Source organism: Labeo rohita, chromosome 9 (assembly GCF_022985175.1).
Source record: "Labeo rohita strain BAU-BD-2019 chromosome 9, IGBB_LRoh.1.0, whole genome shotgun sequence".
Classification (NCBI taxonomy): Eukaryota; Metazoa; Chordata; class Actinopteri; order Cypriniformes; family Cyprinidae; genus Labeo; species Labeo rohita.
The window spans coordinates 7,979,020-8,002,740 of NC_066877.1; the positions used below are offsets into that span (position 1 = coordinate 7,979,020).

General features: G+C 36.9%; 1 protein-coding gene across 3 annotated transcripts; it reads left to right on the forward strand.

Moving 5' to 3' along the window:
• The first annotated feature begins 857 nt into the window (after positions 1–857).
• LOC127170717 (cystathionine beta-synthase-like protein) lies at positions 858–19,159 on the forward strand. Of its 3 annotated transcripts, none has more exons than XM_051118915.1 (15): positions 858–990; positions 2,864–3,187; positions 3,669–3,775; positions 7,966–8,100; positions 8,393–8,472; positions 8,604–8,808; positions 9,136–9,227; positions 10,241–10,366; positions 11,135–11,219; positions 11,304–11,409; positions 12,798–12,875; positions 13,100–13,234; positions 14,358–14,466; positions 14,786–14,870; positions 17,999–19,159. In XM_051118915.1, the coding sequence occupies exons 2-15, from the start codon at positions 2,871–2,873 to the stop codon at positions 18,175–18,177; spliced, it is 1,839 nt and encodes a 612-aa protein (XP_050974872.1). In that variant the 5' UTR covers positions 858–990; positions 2,864–2,870; the 3' UTR covers positions 18,178–19,159. The 3 variants fall into 3 exon arrangements, with proteins under 3 accessions (XP_050974872.1, XP_050974871.1, XP_050974873.1); XM_051118914.1 differs by lacking the exon at positions 858–990 and adding an exon at positions 2,164–2,302; XM_051118916.1 differs by lacking the exon at positions 858–990 and adding an exon at positions 2,165–2,302 and having other exon boundaries at positions 18,041–19,159.
• Positions 19,160–23,721: the final 4,562 nt, after the last annotated feature.

A 23,721-nucleotide genomic window follows, 5' to 3' on the forward strand; every position in this document is an offset into this window, starting at 1 on the left:
TTGTTCTTATCACGCAACCCTGTTTTCATAACTTATCTTAAATAATCTCACGACACAAAACGTGTTTCTAAAACGGTTAACGAAATCAGTACAAGTCTATTAATCTAAATTATGCGTGTCTTGCCTTGAAATAAAGACAGACTAGCTGTACATTATTCCAATATTATATCTGAGTTGACATGATACTAACGTTACTTTCAGAAAAAAGACCATTTAAACGTAGAAACAATTGGTAACAACATTTACAATGTTTATATTATTATTAATATGTAAAATTAAAACAAAATGCATTTTTATGAACAAGTTAACTAACACGCTTACCACAGTTAACCATGGTTTACCACAAATAAAACAACAGCAACAAAAAAACATGGTTACTATAGTTAAAAATTATAACCACAAATTAACCATGGTTTTGGTACACTAACCATTGTATTTGTAGTAAAACTCTTTATACAAATAGTAATCAATACACCATTTTTTTTTTAAAACATGGTTACTGTGCTTTTACTTTAATAAAACCATGGTTAATTTTCATGAGGGTCATCCAACTTTTTATTATTGTGAGCGTTGTTTTCGATTCTTGATTTAACTGAGGACTCCTGAGCCTCCAGCTGTTTATCAAGTGTTTTAAGCTTACCATAAAATTAATACTATGCTCAAAAGCTATTACAGTCATAAACTGTCTAGTGCCGCTAAGTGATAACATCCACTCCCTGCGAGCTCATTGCGTAGCAGAAGAGCGTTTTCTATGGACGAGGGCACGACTAAATGTCGACATTCCATTGGTTAAGAGAAAAGAACAGACACCCCCGTCGTAGCCAATCAGCGCTCGATCCCAGCAAGGTATGCTGGCACCTGATTGGACGCCAGTGCGACTCTTTAACGCATGTGAGCAGCTGGCAAGCGTGACTTCTTTTCACATACGGATAGGTCATCTGTGAAATCGGACCTCATCAGCTCGCAAGTTCATCTGTATCTGATAGTCAGGTGAGTAAATTCTGTCCGTTGGTATTTCAATCGCGAAACCCTCAAGAAAACCCTATGATTAATAATGACTAAGACACGGAAAGCATCAGTCTGCCACACAAGTACACCCATGTTTGTAGACGAGGAGCACATCTTAAACTCTTTGGCGAAATGCAAGTGTTTTATACAGAACGTTGCATTTAATTATACTATATGCGTCTGTCGTAAGTGATGGGGAATGCGGTGTGAGTATGATGAAATCGACCCCTGCGTCACAGCATCACGATCAGCCAGAGCACAATGAAGCCATGCGATTGCGTCATCTTACCTTACTTATGTTATTTCCTTAACAGGACGCTCTTACCTGTATTTCACCCCATACCTATAAACACACATGCTGTGGAGTCATTATTTATTTTTTAAAATCATTTATTAAGCATTATCAGTTAGCTATCATTTAAGCCGGATGACTGGCTGTTCTTTTTAAAGGCTACCAAAACTGTCCTTGCTTTTTCGATATGTCTGGTAGCTATTATAAACGTCGTCGGTTGTTGAAGAGAAAATGTAAAATAATAACAATGGTGATAATAATAAAAATGAACTACAGAAATGTTTTGAATGCTTGATATGATTTAGATCTCAAGTCGCAGAGATTTCTCTAGGCAGCCTTTAACCGGCTAATTTAGTTTTAGTCATACATTTTCCTCAGTTTGAGAACATTGTGCTTATGAGAGATTCTTTTCCCACTGTTGTTTTGTACTCATGACTGAACAGGTTTTAAAAGAGTGAATCCCTCTGTACAGAATTTTTTTTTTTGCATCATCTAAGTTATCTGGAAAGACACTCCCCTTCTCTGAAGGTTGTGTATGGAAAGCAGAAGTCTGGTTTTGCTAAATGCTGGGTTTTTTTTTTTTTTTTTTTTCAGCATATGAATGTTACTAATAATGCTGTCATTTGAGAACAGCGTGTTTTGCCACGGAGAAACACTTTTTTTCCTTCATGTTTAACTTGTAGTTAGTGGTAAAGGTTACAATCAAAACATCCCAGATGCCAGTGAAATGAAGCAGAATGCTTGGAATTGTTTATTCCAGTTTGAAAATGCTCAATCCCAAAGTGCACTTTTGGCTGAAAGGCTTTGTTGGTGTTGTATTTCAGTGTACAGTTCATTGCATAAGAGTCACTTCCTGGCAAATTTACAAGCGCGTGAGGTATAAACATGAACAAGCATGACTGCTCTGTTCTGAGCTAGACCTAAAACATCTCCAGCTTCACCAGCTCCACAGGGATAACATTGAACATTTCACCTGAATCCCAGTGGATCTCCTTCTCTCAGGTTTCGATAGTAGTTTGTTTGCTTATTTATTTTATTTAATTAAAGCTTAGCTTTTGCTTATTCATGCTTTCACCAGAATGAAGTTGGGCGATAGAAGCGCTTGTTTTATTTTCGTTTTTGACAGCCTTCGAGATTAGAAAGCTGTATAGGTCTAATCTTACAGATATTGTTATCAAAACGTGAATTTGCACACCTTCTGAATGATACATTGTTTTCTTGTTTTCTTTGAAAACAATGCAAAACAGTGTTATCATGAAGATCGTTTTTTTGGCGTCTGTCATTGCCAAAAACATTGACTTTGTGTGCGTCAAAAAAGTAATGCTCTAGAAATATGATCTTTTAGGTGATGTTTGAGACCTTTATGGTGTTTATACTGTAGTTTGTATTACTCTAAGGCATGTTGTGATCTCTCAGTGTTACATAAGCACGCGATAATCCCTCCATCATAAATATGGGTGTGTGTAACGTTTCCTAATAATTTTTATAACCGTTCATTGGGTTATTGGAGTACTATTCAAAGCAAGGCCTGGTGAATGACACCTAAAATCTCTCCTGTCGCAGGTAAACCATGCCATCAGTACCATCTAGTTCAGAGTCAGCTGGGACCGCTCCCGTCTGCCCACATGCTGCCAAAGTCCTCACAAATGCTGCAAATGGAGAACCTGGCATCAACAGGGATGCAAAGGTGAAAACCGATGCCGTTTTGAATGGAAAGGCTGGACACAAGTTAAATGAGAATGGCACAGACCATGTGAATGTAGAGCACCTTGAGAATGGATCAGAAGGCACCATGGAGAGGAAATGGATCCGACCTGATTTGCCCAGCAGATGCACCTGGAAACTTGGTGACCCAAATACAGAGTCGCCCCACAAGCACTTCCAAAGGTAAGATATTGACACAGTAAATCTGTTACATCCTTTTCTCAAAATTCATTTGTCAGGGAAAGGGTGTTTCCAGAAAGGCGATTTTAACATTGATTTTAAAACATGATCAAAGCTATGCAAGTTCAGCTGCTGTATTTCCTTCCACAACTTTTCACTTGAAATATTGGCAGAGCTTAATCAGTTATCTCTAACTTTGTATTGTTTAAATCTACGCACACGGTATTAAAATATCTTTTCATGAGCTTTCATAACTGTGCAAGTGACACAACAGTGTTCTTTCTGGAATAATGACTCTTCAATAAATGTATTAATTTATTAATTACCACGCCTTTACCATTTGCAGAAAGCACAGCCACAATCTGCAGAGTCACGGTGATTCAGTTCAGTCAGTTCCGTTTTGGTTTGCTGATGGTTGACGTTGCTTTGTGTGTTTGTGCTCCTGCATGTGTGTAACTGCTTAATGTGCTTCCTTTTCTCACAGAACAAAGAAACCCAGTATCCTTCCCAACATTTTAAGCAGGATTGGAGATACCCCACTGGTCCGCATGAACAAGATTCCTAAAGCTTTTGGCCTCAAGTGTGAGCTTTGTGAGTATCTGTACCATGTGGGTGTAGAGGATATGTCTACACACCTGGTTTCATGCAGCACTGTGTTGTGTTGTTTTGTTTTGTTTTTTTTCTGTTGTGTCTTTTAAGGACACAAAATCACATGATCATTTAAGGACAGCCTGTTCATGTGTCTGCACGCATACGTCTAGATTGTGGGAGTGGGAGTGTTTGCGAAGTAAGGGGTTGAGCTCTGGAATAAGGAATGCAGGTGTTAGGTTTCCTCCTCAGCTGAATGAGGGTGTGAAGGATCGGGCGTTCCCAGGCTGACTGTACTGAGACACACTTCATAATATGCCTACTTCTGTACTATACAGTAGATGAAAAACAATGTCTCATTAAAGCTGTAAGCAGTGTTGAAAGGGTCCTTGCACTCGGGCTCACTGCCACCCAGTGGCTTTAGGAAAACAAACATAGCGAATGGTGGCCAATATGCATTTAAACTGGTAAATATAGGAGCAAAGCAATGTCAAAGCAATTGATATGTGCCAAACTTCCTGCTGCTATAATACAATTTATTATTATTATTATTATTATTATTATTATTATTAGTAGTAGTAGTAGTAGTAGTAGTAGTAGTACTAGTAGTAGTAGTAGCAGCAGCAGCAGCAGCAGCATGTAGATATCTTCGAGCCAGCACTTTGATCAAACATATGAAGTTTGGTGCACATTGTAAAACATGACACATCTTGTTGCCAACAGGTGGTGCTATGATTATAACTGAATACTGGCCTTTAGATGTCTTTGGGCCAAGATTCCTACCAAATATGTGAAGTCTAGCGCAAATTGGACATTGCATGTTTAAATTAGTATAAAACAAGTCATTTCTTGTTGCCAGCAGGTGATGCTATGATTATAACAGAGTATTGGCCTTTAGATGTGTTCAGGCCAGGACTCTTATCGAACGGGGGAAGTTTGGGGCAAATCGGATATTGTATGGCTTCGTAATTAACATCGCAAAGGCATTTAGAGTAGACTTACCAAATATAATGTTGATGTCATTAAATCTCCAAGAGGAGTAGATTAGAGCATAGAACATGCCGCTTCCTGTTGCCAGCAGGTGGCGCTATGACTATAACTGAATATGGACATGTGTTCAGGACAGGACTCTGATCAAACATGCAAATTTTGGTGCAGATCGGACTAGGGTTGCAATGATTTGTCAATTCTAATTGCCTCAATTGCATTTTGTCTGTGACGAGTAATCTGCAAAATACCGGAAGTGGCGCACTCCACATATTAAACCCATTTAAAATCATAATAAAGCATAATGCTGTTCAGAATTCACAAACGCTACGATTCCATTAAATATATGCGATGCAGGTTTAATTATTTGCATGCACTTAGGTTACTTAGTGTGTGGAGCATCTCAAACTCCATCTCTGCATGTTGTTGTGAGTTTGGGTTTATTATAGTGTTTATCTGGGAATGCAGTGTGCGCTATTTCATCACCTTTGTAAGGTAAATTATTTGTAAATCTATGCAAACACAAGAGAATACATCAACATATTTCTCAATATGATAACTGTTTTTCATGATTTCACAATAAAAGTTTAAACCCTCACTCTGAGTTTACAAGTTTTGATATCCACATATTCAATAAATTACAGCTGTAGCTTTCTATCGTAAAGAAATGCCAAATATTAAAGATGAGGTTCGAATGAAATGTTGTTTAGTCAATATTAAACAAAGATTAAATCGTGCAGTAAAGAGTAAAAACAATTGCCTGGCCTTTGGCGCCCTCTGCAGGCATTTGTTGTAATGCGTAATGTACAATAGCTCAACATTATGTGTACATTAAGGGGGCAGCCGTGGCCTAATGGTTAGCGGGCTTGTAATCGAAAGGTTGCGGGTTCGAGTCCCAGGTCCGGCAGGGATTGAAGGTGGGGGGAGTGAATAACCAGCGCTCTCTCCACCCTCAATACCACGACTGAGGTGAGCCCTTGAGCAAGGCACCGAAACAAGCTTAGAAATCATACAGAATGAGTTCAGAATAATCGACAGATTACTTGATTACCAAAATAATCGTTAGTAACGTTGTAACAACTTCCTGTTGCATGGCGAAACATCGAAGTTTGTAAGGCTGCCATGGACATGCTCTTCAACGAAAACTCAAGATCTGTGCAGTTCTTTGTTTTTATAATTCTTTATAATTATAAATTCTATAACTTTATAATATAATATTGTGCATAATCTTTGCTAGCACATCCACCTCATCATTAAGGCATGTGTGCGCAATTATCTGATGTTTACCTGACTAACCTATTAACATACTTTCTCATCATATCCTGATCTTGGGCAGGTTAAGATGATCTGGTTACTTAAATACACTGAAGGTGTTTGGAAGCAAAGACTTGACCTCACTTAACCTGCTTGTGGAATACCTCCCTGATTTCTTTAGAACAGCATTCCATTGGCTTATATACACCCTAATTGAACTGAAACTGGTGGAAAGTACAGTTCTGTTATTACCAAGTAAAATCAGAGGCCATTGAAATACCCCTCAGTAATTTCTGTAGAGGGGAATACATTGGGTGTTGCAGTAGATGCGTGCCTCACATGGTTGCATTGTGTTTTAGTTTTGGTTTGAGGAAAAAAAAAAAAAAAAAAAGGAAAGAAACGTTCTGTCTGGGTGTACTCAAAAAGTGAAACTTCAACAAAACCAGGCTCACAAAATGGCTGCAGTCAGTCTTTCATTTTGTGAAGGTGAGCGAGTTTAGCCGCATGGGTCAAAAGTGTAGCAGGACTATAGTTAAGCCCCTCTTTCTATTACCAAGCATTGTTTGAAAGTGTCTTTGTGTTGTAAGTCAAAGCCTTTTGAGTCAGAATGCTTTAATGAGCTTTGAAATGGATTCAGTACGTCTAGCGATTTTTCATGTGAGCAAGATTACCCTTTGGCCAGTTCAGCCGACCAGCTTTGGCTTACAGACGTGAAATTAGCTGACTAGTTTCATCTGAGCAGGGTCCCCTTTTAACGTATTTGAATGTGTGAGGTCTAACTGCAAATGGCTTCCATGGGCTTACAGTAACTACATTTCCTGTGTAGATATTTCATATAGGTATGGCATAAATAGTGATGGCTTAGCAATACAGTGTGCGTGTTTTGTTTTTTTTTGGTTTTTTTGTGATTCATGATGTAATTGATTCTGGACCACAAAAGCAATCATAATTAACACGCGTATATTTGTAGCAATAGTCAAAAATACATTGTATGGGTCAAAATGATAGATTTTTCTTTTATGCGAAAAATCATTAGGATATTAAGATCATGTTTCAGGAAGATATTTTGTAAATTTCCTACCATAAATAATACCTAATTTTTGATTAGTAATGTGCATTGCTAAGAACTTAATTTGGACAACTGTAAAGGCAATTTCTCTCTCTTTTTTTTTTTTTTTTTTTTTTGGCACCCTCAGATTCCAGATTTTCAAATAACTGTGTCTCGGCCAAATATTTTCCTGTCCTTAATATTTGTCCTGTCCTATTCTAGCTTATTTGTGTAGCTTTCAGATAAATATAAATCTCAATTTAAAAAAAAAATGATGCTTATTACTGGTTTTGTGGTCCAGGGTCGCATATAGTATGCTACAAACGTAAACATTAGCCAAAAGTTCATCATCTTGTAACAGTCTTACTCCAGGATTATTTAGACCAGTGGTTCTCAACTGCTTTTTTTTTTTTTTTTTTTTTTTTTTTTTTTTAATTTTAAGGCCCCCAGTTGTCTGCAAAATTATTCAAAGAAAAAACAAAAATCAGTTTCTATTGGATAAAATATATTAGAGCTCAGATTGTGTACAAAAAAAAGTATATTCATTATAAATTCTAAATTATTATATTTATATAATTAAGTTATTATACCCCCCCCATGTGACTTTCCCAGATCTGGAAATGAAAATATGTAAATTAATTAAACATTTTGGTTGTGTCTGAAATTGTTTACTGGCCTAAAAAAATCGCACGCTTCATAATTTCACTGCAAGTAAAAATAAATTGGTCTTGCCCCAAACAATTCCATTGTAAAGGAAAAAAAACTATACAGTAATGTTTGTACTTATAATCTAAGGGACTAGTTGATGATTTGTAATTGGCAACATGAGCAAATGGAAAAGGTGGCATACTAAGGTGTATTCTTTTTATTTTCTTTTTTTCTGTTTGTCTTTTTATCTGTCAAGTGGCTAAATGTGAGTTCTTCAATGCCGGTGGTAGCGTGAAGGACAGAATCGGCTTGCGTATGTTAGAGGATGCTGAGAAAGACGGCATCCTTAAACCTGGAGACACCATCATTGAGCCCACATCAGGAAACACAGGTGTGTATCTGCATCATAATGTTTCTCATTTTAGTATTTGTCTTGAAAGCAAGCAATGATTGTTTTTTACTGTGCAGTGTTTGGGAATAGCCTCTGCTCCAGTTAGTTTAATTCGGGCACTGGAATGCTGGAGGACAAGTTGTCATGTGCAAACTAGTCTGGCAAAGACCAGGTCAAAGAATGACTGTACAAATGCAGTCAGATAAGTGTTATTAAACATCTTTAACAGATACTAAACAGTGAAGTATAAATTGATTTCAGATAATTGTACAGACTGATCATGTGTTTTCAGGTATTGGACTGGCCCTGGCAGCAGCAGTCAAAGGTTATCGCTGCATCATTGTCATGCCTGAGAAGATGAGCATGGAAAAGGTGAGACGGTGTAGATAAATGGTATGGGTGTAAATCTACCTGATTACTCCGCAATTCTTGTGTCAATATTTGTGGTGTGTGTGAATGTGTGTTTTCATAGTCATGTGGTTTGTGTCCTCACATGCTCCCAGGTGGATGTGCTCCGCGCTCTCGGTGCCGAGATTGTTCGTACACCTACTTCAGCTCGTTTTGACTCTCCTGAGTCTCATGTGGGGGTGGCTTGGCGTTTGAAAAACGAGATTCCTAATGCTCACATTCTGGACCAGTACCGCAATCCCAGCAACCCGCTGGCCCATTATGACGCCACTGCAGAGGAGATTCTGGAACAGTGTGACGGTAAGTTCCAACCTTTGGACGAAAAGACATTGTGGCTTTGTCAAAACTGAACATTCGTCTCTATCTTCAGTTACTTGGAACCTTATTATGAAAGAGCTCATCAGCTGCTTCCAATTGACCAGTAAATCAAACAGTAAAAAATTTGTTAACAGTAAATTAATTAAAATGCTAAAAACAACAAAAATAAAATTTTCAGTATTAAACTGACGTTTTTTTTTATTTTTTAAGACTGACAGGTTGAACAGGCATTAGAATATTGAACAAGAATAACTGCTTATGAATAACGCTGGTGCCATTTTTAATTATTTTTGTTCCTGTCCTCCGTAGGTAAAATAGACATGCTGGTGGCTGGAGCTGGCACTGGTGGCACCATTACTGGCGTCGCTCGCAAGCTGAAGGAGAAATGCCCTAATATTAAGGTGAGGCTCAAATTAGTACATGGTCAGCTTTTCTTTTTTTATTTGTTTTTGTTAATAATTATTTAATTTTAAGGGCTGCCACCTAAAAGTCCACTAAACATTCGTCGACAAGAAGAGGCTTGGTTGGCTTAGTCGCAAGAAATCCACAGGAAGTGGTGAAGTCACCCAGTCTGTGATGGACAGATTGTTAACTATTGGTCTATGTGGTAATATAGTACATAGGGCAGGATATACAAATGCTCACCTATCATTCAGCGACCTCAAATATGGCTTTTCGTCTGGTAGGAACTTTACATGGCAGCTCAGTCTAATGTTAACTTGAAAAAAAATGTGCACTGGAGCTCTTAAAATACTGTAATTTTTGGTCATACAGATAAAAGTAATATATTTTTGAATCTGTAAAGACTCTACGTTTATTTGTATGCACTCACATTAACAACAAAACGTTGCGCTTTTGTAAAATAATGAAAGCAAACAGGATGTGCTTTCTAGCGTCTCGCTCTCTGTGAACTTGAGCGTGAAACTTCGAAACTGTGTATACTTGCCTTACAGACATGAAAAATATATCTATAGAGTGAAATGTCTACTTTTAAATGAACCAATTAAAATAGAAAACAAATATTCTCTGATTATGTAATCCTTATGAAACATGCACACGTGGATAACTACTGAGGAGATGACTAGTCGGTGATGCCGACTTAATCTCTTAAGCCGAAAACAAAGAAAGCATCAATAAATCATGTCTGCTAGTCGACCAAAAAAATCTTTAGTCGAGGGCAACCTTATTAATTTTGTTAAGTTTATTCAATTGCTTGTTTGTTAATTGCTGTCATTTATGATTGTTGTTTGGCATAATCTTTTATTACTATTTGTTTTTTGTTTTTTTTAAATAACTTTAATATTATTCATTCTGAATTCTGAATAATCACTATGTTGAGGAGACATTGCATTTATTTTTAAAAATATTTTTACACAGCATGTTACAAGTTTTTACGTCATTGTTCCCACATCAGATAGTTGGAGTGGATCCTGAAGGCTCTATCCTTGCTGAGCCAGAGGAGCTGAATAAGACTGATAAGACTCAGTATGAGGTTGAGGGCATCGGATATGACTTCATCCCCACTGTTCTGGACAGATCTGTAAGTGTGCATTTGCACAGTAGGCTTTGATGCAGCTGAAATGACCTTTTAATTTGGTTTACTAATGGCAGTTGACCCTTCGCCATGACCCATCTCAAATTTCACATCCTGAAATTGTCATGTCTTAGCAATGGTTGCCATCTGGTCTGTTACCATATTTAAAATCAGCCAATGTGCATAGTTTTAAAGCAGATGCCATTTATAGTGATACAAGTTACCTAGAGAGGATGCACGTCTTTTAAACGTCTTTTAAATCTTGAAGTGCATAGATGTATCACCCCCTTATTTTTTTATTTTTTTTATTTTTTTTTATTTTTTTTTTTTTTAAACCAAAACTGAAAAGAGCCGCAGTGAGGACAAAAAAAAAGTTTTACATATGATGATACTTTAGTAGCATTGAAATACTATTACAGTTTCAGTTAATATTTTAAAATAATTTTTTTTTCTGCGTTCATTTTATGTATTTATTTTATAGTTATTTTAGTACTTGAACTTTGAACTGTTGTTCGAGCTGATGCTGGGGGATGGTTATAAATGTTTATTTTGTTTTCTGTTTATTTGCGTCATTGTGTTATCAGCTGTAATTGCTAAACTGACTTTCATGCCAGTTCATGCCAGTTTTGTTTGTTGTCTGCACCATATTTAGTCATGATTCTGTCTAACTGATTTCTCTTAAGGAAAGTGGGTAATAATTGAGTGTGTCACACTTTATTCCAGCAAATATAACACAATATCCGTTTAATTTTAACCCCATTTACTGTGTCTCAGGTGGTGGATAGTTGGTACAAGTCCAATGATGAAGAGTCCTTTGCCATGTCTCGTATGCTCATCAGAGATGAGGGCCTTCTGTGCGGTATGTGCCTCATAATGCTTTTCTCACATTTCATATGTGTGAAATGTAGTGGGAATCTGAACTGTTGTCTGTCACTCTTTGTAGGTGGTAGTTCAGGCACAGCCATGGCTGCAGCAGTGCATGTAGCCAAAGAGCTGAAGGAAGGCCAGCGCTGTGTGGTGATCCTGCCCGACTCCATCCGTAACTACATGTATGTTTCTGTGTTCCCAGCATTCTAGTGTGCTTAGCTGTGGTGTGAATGTGTGTTTTGTGTTGCCTGGTTGATTAAGCAACAACAACCAGTAAACAACAACAATGCGAATGTGATGTTGTAGACATTCAACTAGACTGCTGGTATGTTTGGAATTGCACAATACAGTTGAGGTCAAAAGCTTGCACCCTCCTTTCAAAATCATAAAAAAATATTATTTTACTAAAATAAGAGGGATCATACAAAATGCATTTTCTTTTAGTACTGACCTGAATAAGATATTTCACATAAAAGATGTTTACATATAGGCCACAAGAGAAAATGATAGTTGAATTTATGAAAATGTCCCTGTTCAAAAGTTTACATACATTTGATTCTTAATACTGTGTTGTTACCTGAATGATCATGGTTGTATTTTTAATTTTTAATTTTTTTTTTTAAGCGATAGTTGTTAATGAGTTCCTGTATGTCCTGAACAATTAAACTGCCCGCTGACCGCTTCAGGTCCCACTAATTCTTTGCTTTTCCAGCATTTTTGTGTATTTGAACCCTTTCCAACAATAAGTGTATGATTTTGAGATCCATCTTTTCACACTGAGGACAACCAAGGGACTCCTATGCAACTATTACAGAAGATTCAAATGCTCACTGATGCTCCAGAAGTAAACACGATGGATTCAGAGCCAGGGGGTGCAAACTTTTTTGAATTTGAAGATCAAGCTAATTTTAACTTATTTTGTCTGCTGGGAAACATGTAAATGTCTTCTGTAGCTTATGAAGGGCAGTACTAAATGGAAAAAATATGTATTTATTTAGGCAAAATAAGAAAAATGTACACAACTTCATTTGGTTCAAAAGTTTTCACCCCTCAGCTCCTAATGCATGGTTTTTCCTTCTGGAGCATCAGTGAGTGTTTGAACCTTCTGTAATAGTTGCTTTAGTCCCTCAGTTGTCCTCAGTGTGCAGTATGCAAACATCTTATATGTGAAATATCTTATTCAAGTCAGTACTAAATAAACAATAACATGCATTTTGTATGATCCCCCTTATTTTGGTAAAATAATTAACATTTTTAATGATTCTGAAAAGGAGTATGCAAACTTTTGACCTCAACTGTAAATTTCCACACAAAACTAGAAAACAACAAATTTAATGACTATAAAACTTAATTACTCCAAAACTCCATGCTACTGCCTCAGTGAATGGAGTATGTGTACTGTACATAGTATACATGTAACATAGCAAGGTCATGTGGCAGTGTAGCATCCCTTTGAAACCATTTCAGACATTTATCCTATTTTCAAATTATACTAAAAATAGTATGCAGTAGGCTTAATGTTAGTATACCCTTGGACTTGCTCTAAATGCTTTGTTCTCATCACCCCCAGGTCGAAATTTCTTAGCGACAAGTGGATGTGTGAAAAGGGCTTCCTGAGAGAGGAGGATCTTGTTGGCAACAAGCCATGGTGAGCGAAAACCCACACCCACATACGCTCGTTTTCTTTGAAAGCACCCTTGTTATTTACACGCCGATATCCTGTGCAGATATAGACACTCTTTGCGCCTGTTACTGCAGTAGTCTGCATTACGGCTACAGTTCAGTTTCTAAATGTGGAGACACATTCACTCTACTCTACTCTACTCTACTCTACTCATCCCCCCCAACCGTCTCCTGTGCTCGTCTCTGTAGGTGGTGGAATCTGACTCTGCAGGAGCTCCGGCTCTCCGCCCCATTGACTGTGCTGCCTTTAGTGTCCATCAAGAAGACTATTCAGATTCTGAAAGAGAAAGCGTTTGACCAAGCCCCTGTGGTGGACGAGGCCGGGTAGGTCATTCATCCAGAAACCGGTGTATCTACAGCTTGACCATTTTGTCAAACCTCTTAAGATTTTAAGTCCCATGGCCTCAAGGAGATCACATGTCAGTGTTAATCGCTTAAATCAATGCAGTGTCACAGTTTAGTAGTACATAAGAATAAGTTCAGTTGAAACATTATGGACTACATTAATAAGCAGGGCTGGGTAAATTACTTACAAATGGTTACTGTTTCCAAATGGTATTGTAATCTATTACATTACACATTTTTGGTAATATAATCACATTGATTTAGAAAACATAATCTTGTACCATATTGATATAAAAACACAAAGAGTAGGAAAATATATTCTGTTCATTGATATTAATAACATGAAGTTCATTAAACATTACATTTACATCAGTGTTACCCAAACTGGGGTTCGTGAAGGAACTGCAGGGGGTTTAATGAAATGCTAATAATTAAGTTAAAAATGTCAAATTAAATTGATTCATTTTAAAATAACATTAATCGAAATAAAATGCTTAATTAAAAAATTACATTTTATTTGTTTACCTTCATGTCATGTGACCTTTAATCAACATCACAGAACCATGAACATGCAAATGTGGTGATTTATTAATTTAATAAATATAAACATTTATTAATAAGTATTTGTTTTAATAAAATGCAGTGTAGACTTTCTGAGTGTATATTAGTGATGGGATATTTTAGTGAGGAACATTTAAAAGATTTAGGGAGGATCAAATTCTGAATAATTTATTGCTATTTTGTGTAATCAATAAATAGTCAGTGTAATTTAATCTAATTTCTTAATGTTTGTACTGAGTAATTTAAGTACTTATTTTTTTGGAATCTGATTGCATCAGTTACTACCCAGCTCTGTTAATAAGTATCTTTTTTTTTTTTTTTAATGATTTCACATAATTTTTCCCTTACACTTTGCATACAGAGTGCTCAAAATGCACAGTGCTGGTGTTTTCAAGGACCAAGATGAGACTTAATAGATCTTCAGGAAAAAAAACAAAACAAAAAAAAAACTAAACATTAACCTAAAATGATCTAAATGATAAACCAGATGGTAAGTAAAGTAAGGTGTGGCTAAGTCTGGTGTCTGGTTTTCCCCCTGTAGGCAGATTCTGGGCATGGTCACGTTGGGGAACATGCTGTCATCCGTTCTGGCTGGGAAGGTCAGGCCATCTGATCCCATAAGCAAAGTTCTCTACAAACAGTTTAAACAGGTGGGCATATAAACACACAGACACGCCCCTTTCTGTCATACTGTACACGCAGCAGAAGGGCCAAGAAAAAATATTCACAAGACATGTTCAAACAGAACTTGAGACATTGTAAATCCTTAAGCATATTGTTTTGGCCTATAACAAAGACTCCTGCTGTTTTGATTTCTGAGGCTTGGATGGAGAAGCAAATAATAGCTTAAAAATGACATGTTAATTGTACATTCCAAAGAAAATATCAGTACACACAGTGTTACTTAATGAGCTGTACTGACAGAGGTAATGTGATCGCTCAATAGTCAGCTTGTTTCTCTCGTTGTAGGTGCGCCTAACTGATAACCTGGGCAAACTCTCACGTATCCTCGAGACGGACCATTTCGCCCTTGTTGTGCATGAACAGATTCAGTGTAAGTCAAGTTATTTGACTCTTTGTTACACCTTTCCCCTGACCATTCTGCTTCTCTCAATTTTCTTAATTTTAGTCATATACACTATGAGTAATTTAATTACTTTTAGCTACCAAGGATGCATTCAATTGAGCAAATAACAATGAAAACAGTTAATGCTGTTCTTTTGAATTCACTTGGTAGCAGCTGTCAAATTAGACTGATGCTAGCAATACAGGTTACATTAAGGGTGTGTTCACACTTGTCATGTTTGGTTCGATTAAAACGAACCCTGGTGCGATTACTCTGTTAGTGTGGTTCATTTGAGTAAGTGTGAATGCTGCCATCCGAACCCTGGTGCGCAGCAAACAAGCAGACCGAGACCCATCTTTCCATTTCCAGACGAACTCTGGTGCGGTTTGAATGATATATGAACGCAACACGCACCAAATGCTTCTAAACTAACCAAAAAAACAGGAAGTAATGACAAGATGTGATGCTATGTGACATGATTTCATGAAGTGAACAAGCGGTGTATCAAAACAAAATGAGCAGAGGGCAAACATGGAGCCATGAGGAGGTAAAGTGCCTTTTATGATCTCTTTGTGAGTCCGCACATGGTGAAAATAAATAAAATCATATGCACATAACAATGAGCGTGCTTAGTCCAGCAGACAGCATTGCATGTGTTTGTCTTAAAGCAGCAATGAGCAGACTGATCAGTAAATGGATACTTTGATATTATACACCCGCAGTGCCACTTTAAGTCGAACGCACCTTTTCCTTTTGTTTGGAGTATTCGGTGAGTTCTGTTAGGTTTTGAATGTATCACTATGCCTTTAGGTCCGGTATCTTTAGGTTTGCTGTCAAAAATGCCAGTGTGAATGCTAAACGGACCAGGTCCAAATGTATCATTTTTCTTTTTGGTCCAGACCAAATAAACCAAACGAACCAAACTACAAGTGTGAACACACCCTTAGTAATTTGTTGAGTTGACACTTGATGTCCAATATAACTTGATCTAAAGCAAAACCATTGTTTAGGGAATATAAGGCATTCTTAAATAAGGATCTACTCCACATGACTGAATTAACAAATACTGTACAAAATGTACAAAGTCTTACCACACAAAATGCAGCACTATTTAGAAACAACAGTCTTATTCACAGAGCTTAATGCAATACAGCATTGATTCCTGATATAGGACACGTGTTTTTCTGAACTCTGGATCACTGCTCCCTTTTTTTTTTTTTTTTTTTTCCTTTGTGGCAAAGAAATCGCCTACGTTGTGTACCTGTTCCAGGACATTACACCTGCTGTGGCAAACTCAGCCAAATGCTTTCGATAACATCACTGTGAACTTTGCTATTTCAAATCTATTAACAAACATTACGCAAGAAAACAAAGCTACTTTCATGAAATAATTTTTTGCAAGTTTCTCTCTTTTTGGTACATCTGTAAAGCCAATTATTCAGACCCCAACAGTGTTATTGTATCATGATTTATATACTATTATAGTTTTTGTTAAAATTTAAAATTTTTATTTTGCTATTTTCTGTTTTCTTTTTATTGTTGAAGTTTTAGTAATTTGTATGCTTATGCCTATATACTTTTCAGTTTTAATATAGCTTATTTTAGTTCTTCATCTTAAAATGGAAATAAAACAGGGTTTCTACAGGTCTTAAAAAGGTCTTCATTTATTCTTCCACAATTTATACCCTGTGTACACTTGGTAGCAAGATGTGTTTTGGTCAATCGGATCAAAAGTGGACAACGCGGACACATGCCCGTTTACACCTGCCATTTTAATCTGTCTCTTCACTTTCGACCACTTCTGACCAGATTACCCTGATTATCCCATGGTACTGATTACATCAAGAGGAGGGTGAATGGGTAGATCCCTCTGTTGGCGTCAAAACACGAGTGGGAGGGCTAAAGTTATTGCGCACCAATATTAAGAGTTACATCTGCTTGTACTTACTGCTGCTAGTGCTGCTAGCAAACATGCCACACAAAGTTTTGTTCATGTATATGAAGGAGGATGCAGCCTTCCATTTGAGAAACAGCCATCACGTTCTTTGCAACAAATTGCCGCCACTATTGATTTTGAACCGCCATTTACAACGGCCATACTGAGATCAGTGTTGCCAAGGATTGGGCCACTTTCATACTGTTGCCACGGGTTGTTTTTAATGTCTGCGGGTTGAAGCGACCCCAATAATGTAATATTTAGCCCCTGGAATGCAAATTTTACCAGAGGAACCCCACCACAAAACGTGTGTTTTACCCCCTGGAATGTGATTTTTATGAGGGGGACCCCCCTCGAAATGCAATTGGGCTACTTTTGGGCTAGTTTTGAGTAGCAATTAGGCGGGTTTTGTTTTGAAAACCTGGCAACCATGGCTGAGATGCTTTGGCTTCACTTTTCCATAGTGGAAGGAAGTGAAGACACCTTGTCCATCTTTTTTTACAGTCAATGATTTGACCACATCAGCATCTACACCACGAAAGCAATCCGGTCGAATGCGTTTTCGACTACCTCTGGATGTGTTCAAGAGTGGACAAGCTCGAAACGTTTCACACCCTGTTTACACCTGTATTTTGTCCACTTGTGATCCAATCGACCAAAATGACAAAAATGCATCTTAATACCAAGTGCAAACAGCACCTTAAGGTCTTAAAAAAGGTCTTAAATCAGAGCACAAAATATTAAATTCTTAAAAATCGGCATTAAATGTTGCATGCTTTGCAAAAAGGAATATCTTTTTATCTATTTACATGAGATGAGTTGAAGAAACTAAGTTTCAAAATTAAGTTTGATTTAAAAACAAGAATAAATATCATGTCAGTGGAACATGAAAATAACTTTTCTGTTTGAATGTTTGAATTTTTTCCAGCCTATTGGCAGATGTTCTTGTTTTAGTTAAACTTGCTGCTTTTTACTTTATTTATTTATTTATTTATTTATTTATTTATTTATTTAGATAATGATATCTTGATTTTTAAAAATCTGTAGAAATAATAATAATAATAATAATAATAATAATAATAATAATAATAATAATAATAAATAGGAAGATTTAGTTATCAATAAGCCTGGACCATATTCAGATGAAGTACAGTAAATGCAGGCTGTACTGTCATTGCAGTGGATGGTGTCCGCAGTCTGAATTGCAGTTCCTGTCTTACAGACATGAACAATGGATCCCCTAAGATGAGACAGATGGTGTTTGGGGTGGTGACGGCCATTGACCTGTTGAACTACGTGGCCACGCGCGAGAGGAGGGAACGCTCGCTGTCTGAGTGCTCGCTGTCAGAAGAGCAGTGAACAACGAAGAGTGTGAGAACACAAAGCTGGAGTGTTGTTTTCTCCTCTCACACAGTTTTTTGAGTTTATTTTTCTGCAAGTGGTATGCTCCATTTTAAAGGAAAAAAAAAAAAGCTTTTATAAGTTAGAGCAAGTCAGTATAGTTTTACATGTTATCTGACAGATTTGTATTGTTTACTGCATCACCTTCTCTTTTAGGTTCACATTAAAGCTGTTTTGTTTTCAGTCAAAAGCAGTCAACACAATGAATAATACAGGTCAATCAACCACCATTTGCTGAGTTGTTTACTTTGCATTGATTTTATTATGGTGTATATATTTCAATTAATGTATTTTATTCTTTATAAAAAAACTGCATGTGGTTTAGTACTTTTGGGTTTGGTTTTTGATTTAGTGTAGTTTAAGAACTGGATTCAGGTGCTCTTTTGTCTTATCTACAGCTACATCGCCACCTAGTGACTGCAATAGACTTTGGCCTTCATCAATCACACTAAGCACAATGATCTCTGGATTGTGTGGGGGAGTTTTGCAGGCATGATTGATAGAAATTGACAAAGCAAATAGTAAGTGTGTTTGGTAAACCAAACTGCACCCAGATGGGGTGACTTGGTATTTTTCTTGTATTAAAACAAGATCTGATAAGAGTGTAAATAAATGATGGTGGTTTGGACTTGCTTTAAACACACCACTGTGTGTTAAGCAAGTTTGATTGTGCTTTTCATTTTTCTATGTTTCTTTCATCTGATTTCTTGTAAATCAAAACTGTAACTTACAGAGGCTGAAAATGATTGTTTGTATATAGGAGTTAATGTAAAGTAAATGAATGTGCGTGAAGGTGCATTAGTTTGCTCTCACGGTTATGATTCCTGTGCATGGAGTCTCTGGCTCAGAATGTCTTTACTGTATGTCATTTGATTTGCTTTTTCTTGAATCTTATTGCTGTAATAAATAGAAGTTACAAATAAAGGCTTTATTTCCTGAAGGAACAGTGGTTGTGTGAATTATGCTGTTACTACAACTGTCTTTCAGTCCAGTGACTAGCTTGCAACAGAACATTTTTTTCATTTTCTTCCCTGAACAATAATGGTAAAAATGTTTAAAAGCTTTCAAATATTAGTTGTGTTTTTTGTACTGCTTGTTACTGGATTAAAAAGTGTAAAAACTAGACATGGGTGTCCACTTCATGTAGTTTACTTATTTACAGTTTCTATTTTGATTAATTTTAGGTGAACTATCTAGAGAAATTAGGCTTACATTTACAAAGAATAAAGTGAAAGGCACCGAATGCCACAAATCAATTTAATTTTTACTGACTAAATTTAAATATTTAAATTACCTCAAAATAATAAATACAGCAAGATGCAGCAGCACAATGACCATCTGCTTCAGTTAATAAGTGTTACTTTTACACCTAGTTTGATCAACTTTTTTCCCTCCAGTTGTTTTGATTCTCAGTATGAGTATTTGAGTTGCATTTGCTTGAAAAGTAGTTTTGGCATTTAGGATGCATGTTCAAAATTTGTGCACTGATTGGTCAAACACCAACTGGTCTAGTTCAAAGTACTCAAAAAGCTAATGAAAATCATTTTTTATTAGCAAAACCAGTGCAATATTTGAATTGATTCAGTCACTTTGAACATATTTAAAGAGAACAAAATATTTCATAATAGGCACTAATGCTCTATTAACAACACAGGCATTTTAATGTTGTAAATATTCTGCAACAGTTTCCATGCAGCCTCTGTTAACTACGTAAAACTGATCAATGGCGCCGCCTGCTGGGGTTTTATAGATTAAAATGTAATTTCTAGACGTAATAATGTGTCATGCTGCCTTCAAGCAATGTCGTAATTACCGTCAGACTGTATGAGAACTCAGTATTTGTCTTGTCTCATCATTGCCAATGATTGGTATTAAAAAGTATGAAATTATAAACATGCTGTAGCATCTTCAAAAATGCCAAGAGCCTTGTCATAACAGCTTAAATCCACTTGTATGTGCATTGTACCTAGAAAGAAAAGTAAAGTGAGGTTTATTAATAGTAGTTCTAGCATATGTTACACTTTTGCCCATATTTAGCTTATAGTCCATCAATAAAAGCTGATCTTATAAAAAAAAAAAAATATGTTAGTTTTCGTAACACTTTATCCAAAGGTGAACTTCAGGTTTTGCTTGTTGATTTGTTGCATAAACAAGGCATCTTGGGTGATGAGAAAAAGGTTGTAGACTACCCTGAATCAGTTGAGGGTAGCTCAGAAAATCTTGCACTGCAAGTTAAGTTAATAGAGGTTATGTGCAACAGACTTCCGTATTCTGTTAAACAGGTCTTGTCGATCCGGTTCACACAATTTGCATATGCTTGGTTAAATATGAAGCTGAGATGCCACCAAAGTAGATACCAAAGATGACCATAACCAATGTCCATCACATATATGGACTGATATCTAAAATGTTTGATCTGGAAAGCATCTGCTGTGTACAAACACCTGACAGACATCTTTCAGATGTCAGTTTTACATCCGTTCTAAATCATAAACATCTTAAGACATCTAATATATGTCTGTTTGACATCTGATAGGAAACGTTCAATAGACTCTAAAGATACGTCTTGCAGATGTAAATGCAGGCATCAAATATACGTCTGAATTATGTACGTGTGCCATCAGATGCAGGAGTCCTTGGGCTTTAGTCAAGCTGGTGCTTGAGAACACTGTTCATGGCCCACTGAAGATAATTAAATATAACTGGTCTAGTGACTGCAGTTCAAATAACCTTCTTGATTATGTTTCAAAGTTCCATTTTATGCAGCACCGTTGGCAAAAGAAAACTTGGAAGTGTCTCAACAACGAATGAAAAAGTGTTTTGATTGCCATTTTGCTCCAGATGATAACCTTGATAGCACACGTACATCAAGGAGACATCTATTTAATGTCTGCATTTAAGTCTGCAAGACGTATTTGCTCATCTGCAGTACATCTGTTGGATGTTTCCTAACAGATGTCAAATAGACGTCTATTAGATGTTTGTGATTTTGCAAAACTGACATCTTACAGACATCTGTCAGATGTTTGCACACAGCAGGTGCTTTCCAGATCAAGAGATCTTTAAAAGACATCTTGCAGATGTCTGTGTACCATCTGGGAAGATGTTAGTGCTGATGCCAGTACTTAAATCTGCTTTGCAGGCTAGCTACTATGGTCCTTACCATGTGAAAGAAAAGGTAAGTGATAACTTGATTAAATATGTGATAGCTACATCTACAAAAAACTAGCCACATTAACATACTTAAGCCATACTTCGAGGGACAATCAGATATGTCTGGACAGAAGTCAGTTGTTTTAATTGTGTCACCCACAGATTCTCCGCTGATCAAGGATGAGGTGCTGTCCATGCTGATTTACCCGAGGATGGGGCGCTGTCCAGTCCTGAACAAACATTGTGTTCCACTGTACCTGTTGCTCCATCCACTCCATCCAGAGGAAGATGATGTTTCACAGAACTAGTGGTGGGAAGATTGAAAAATTCTTAAATCATTCAAAACCTTGACTCATACCTATCCCATTTGACCATTGTTGAATAAGCCGACATGGGTAATGTTATACAAACTTATCGCAATCTGTTTTCAGATGTTCCTTCTTGTACTTCATTGACAGAGCATGATATTCATGTAGGTGATTTGCTGCCAATAAAACGGCATGCTTATAGAGTAAAGCTACCTTCACGCCATGTTGTAATTACTGCAATTCCGAGTCCAAGAGTGACATTCCTCTCAGAGCTGAATTATATGTTTCTATGGCAACACTATCAACACTAAAGCCTTTCACATGCTCCAGAACTTGTAATTACAAGTTGTAAGCTCGGAATTTTCTGATAGTTACAATTTGGACCATGTGACAAATGTAACACCCGACCTCTGAGTCCGAGAACATGGGCAGCTCCGAGTAGAACATCAGGTGATGTCATCTTGGATTTACGGTAATTACGACATTGGATGAAGGCAGCATAGGTCCAGAGAAGCAAATTCAGCTGCAGAAAGAGGTGAACCTCATGCTTGAAATTAACATTGCTGAGCCAAGAAATTGTTCAATCATTTGTCTACCCTGGTGAAAAAACCATAACCATTAACCTTTGCTGGTTTATGCTAGTCCTTAGCTAGTCATGTTGCTGGTCAGGGACCAGCATAAACCAGCTAAGTACCAGCATAAACCAGCTAAAGACCAGCTTAAACTAGCATCAAAACCTACCTAACCAGCATCCCAGCATCAAAACCTACCGACCAGCATATGCTGTTTTTTTTTTTGTTTTTTTTTTTCACCAGGGTAGTGGCAATCTCACTGTTAATTTGGCAAAATGTGAATTTGGTCGAGGAACAGTCACTTATCTGGGAAAAGTTGTTGATGGTGGACAAGTTTGACGTGTTAGTACAGGAGCTGTACTTCTACTGTTGGATTTGGCTGGTGTTGCAAATTTAATCAATAGACACGCTCTAAAAATAATCTGTAAAAATAGGGCACAGTACTGTATAATTTAAAGGAATTTCCCTGTATTTATTTTTTACAGGCGTTTTACCTGTATTTTAATCTTTTCACACTTCACTGTGGGGCTGTGCAAAAAATCTGATGCAATTATCATGCGCATCTTGTCAGTAAAGCCGGTTCTGTGATTAGTCCTGTGTATTGCCTCCAAAAATGAATTCAATATTGCGCAGCTTGTCAGTGAACTACCGGCTCTGTGTAGTAAATGCCGCTCCATCTGACAGCACGTGATGGAGATATACGACTAATCACAGAACTGGCATTACTGATAAGGTGCGCACGATAATCGCATCTGCTTGTTCACACAGCCCTACTTCACTGCATTGTGTTTTAGAGATAACAGAAATGTCTGTTAATAGTAATGGATAACGCTGTGTGTACTGAGCTGCCAGTACTTTTTCTGTTATTTAATAGATTTATTTTTTACAGTGCATCAACGAGGTTACTCTACCACCGAGAAACCAACATTTTAATGTTTATATAGGTTCTGTTTCACACTTGTTGACATGGATCACAATCCCTTTGTTTTCATTAACCGGATAAAAAAATAACAGTCAGCATCTGGTGCACATCCGTAATAAGAAAATCTCACATTTTAAATGGAATAAATGAGAGGTTATTGAATTAGGTAAGATAATTTAATTCCTACAGTGTATTTATGTAAGGGTTAGGGTGTTATGTGGGTTTGCACATGGAGGAATTGTTCCTCTGTGATTTTTTTATTTTAGCTTTGTAACTTTTTTACTATTTTATTGAAAGTAGTCACTCACATTAAAAAAAAGGTTAACCACTAGGATTTAAAATGAAATACTATTACCAGCAAACGCTTGTTCCATTTATACTTATATCTTTTTTTATTTCTTAGGTGAAAATGTTGAATCAAAGAGTAATGTACCCAAAATAAAGTTAAGAAACCCCCAATGTATTTGAAACTTCTCTCAAAAAAACAAAAACAAAACAAAACAAAATGTCTTAGCTGCTGAATGATGAACCCTTTAAGTTAATCATC

Bases quoted from the DNA above. Each gene is read 5' to 3' on its own strand.
- LOC127170717 (XM_051118915.1), top strand. From the start codon at position 2,871: ATGCCATCAGTACCATCTAGTTCAGAGTCAGCTGGGACCGCTCCCGTC. The intron at 8,809-9,135 runs GTAAGTTCCAAC...TGTCCTCCGTAG, and splicing joins GATTCTGGAACAGTGTGACG to GTAAAATAGACATGCTGGTG. The intron at 11,410-12,797 runs GTATGTTTCTGT...CATCACCCCCAG, and splicing joins GACTCCATCCGTAACTACAT to GTCGAAATTTCTTAGCGACA.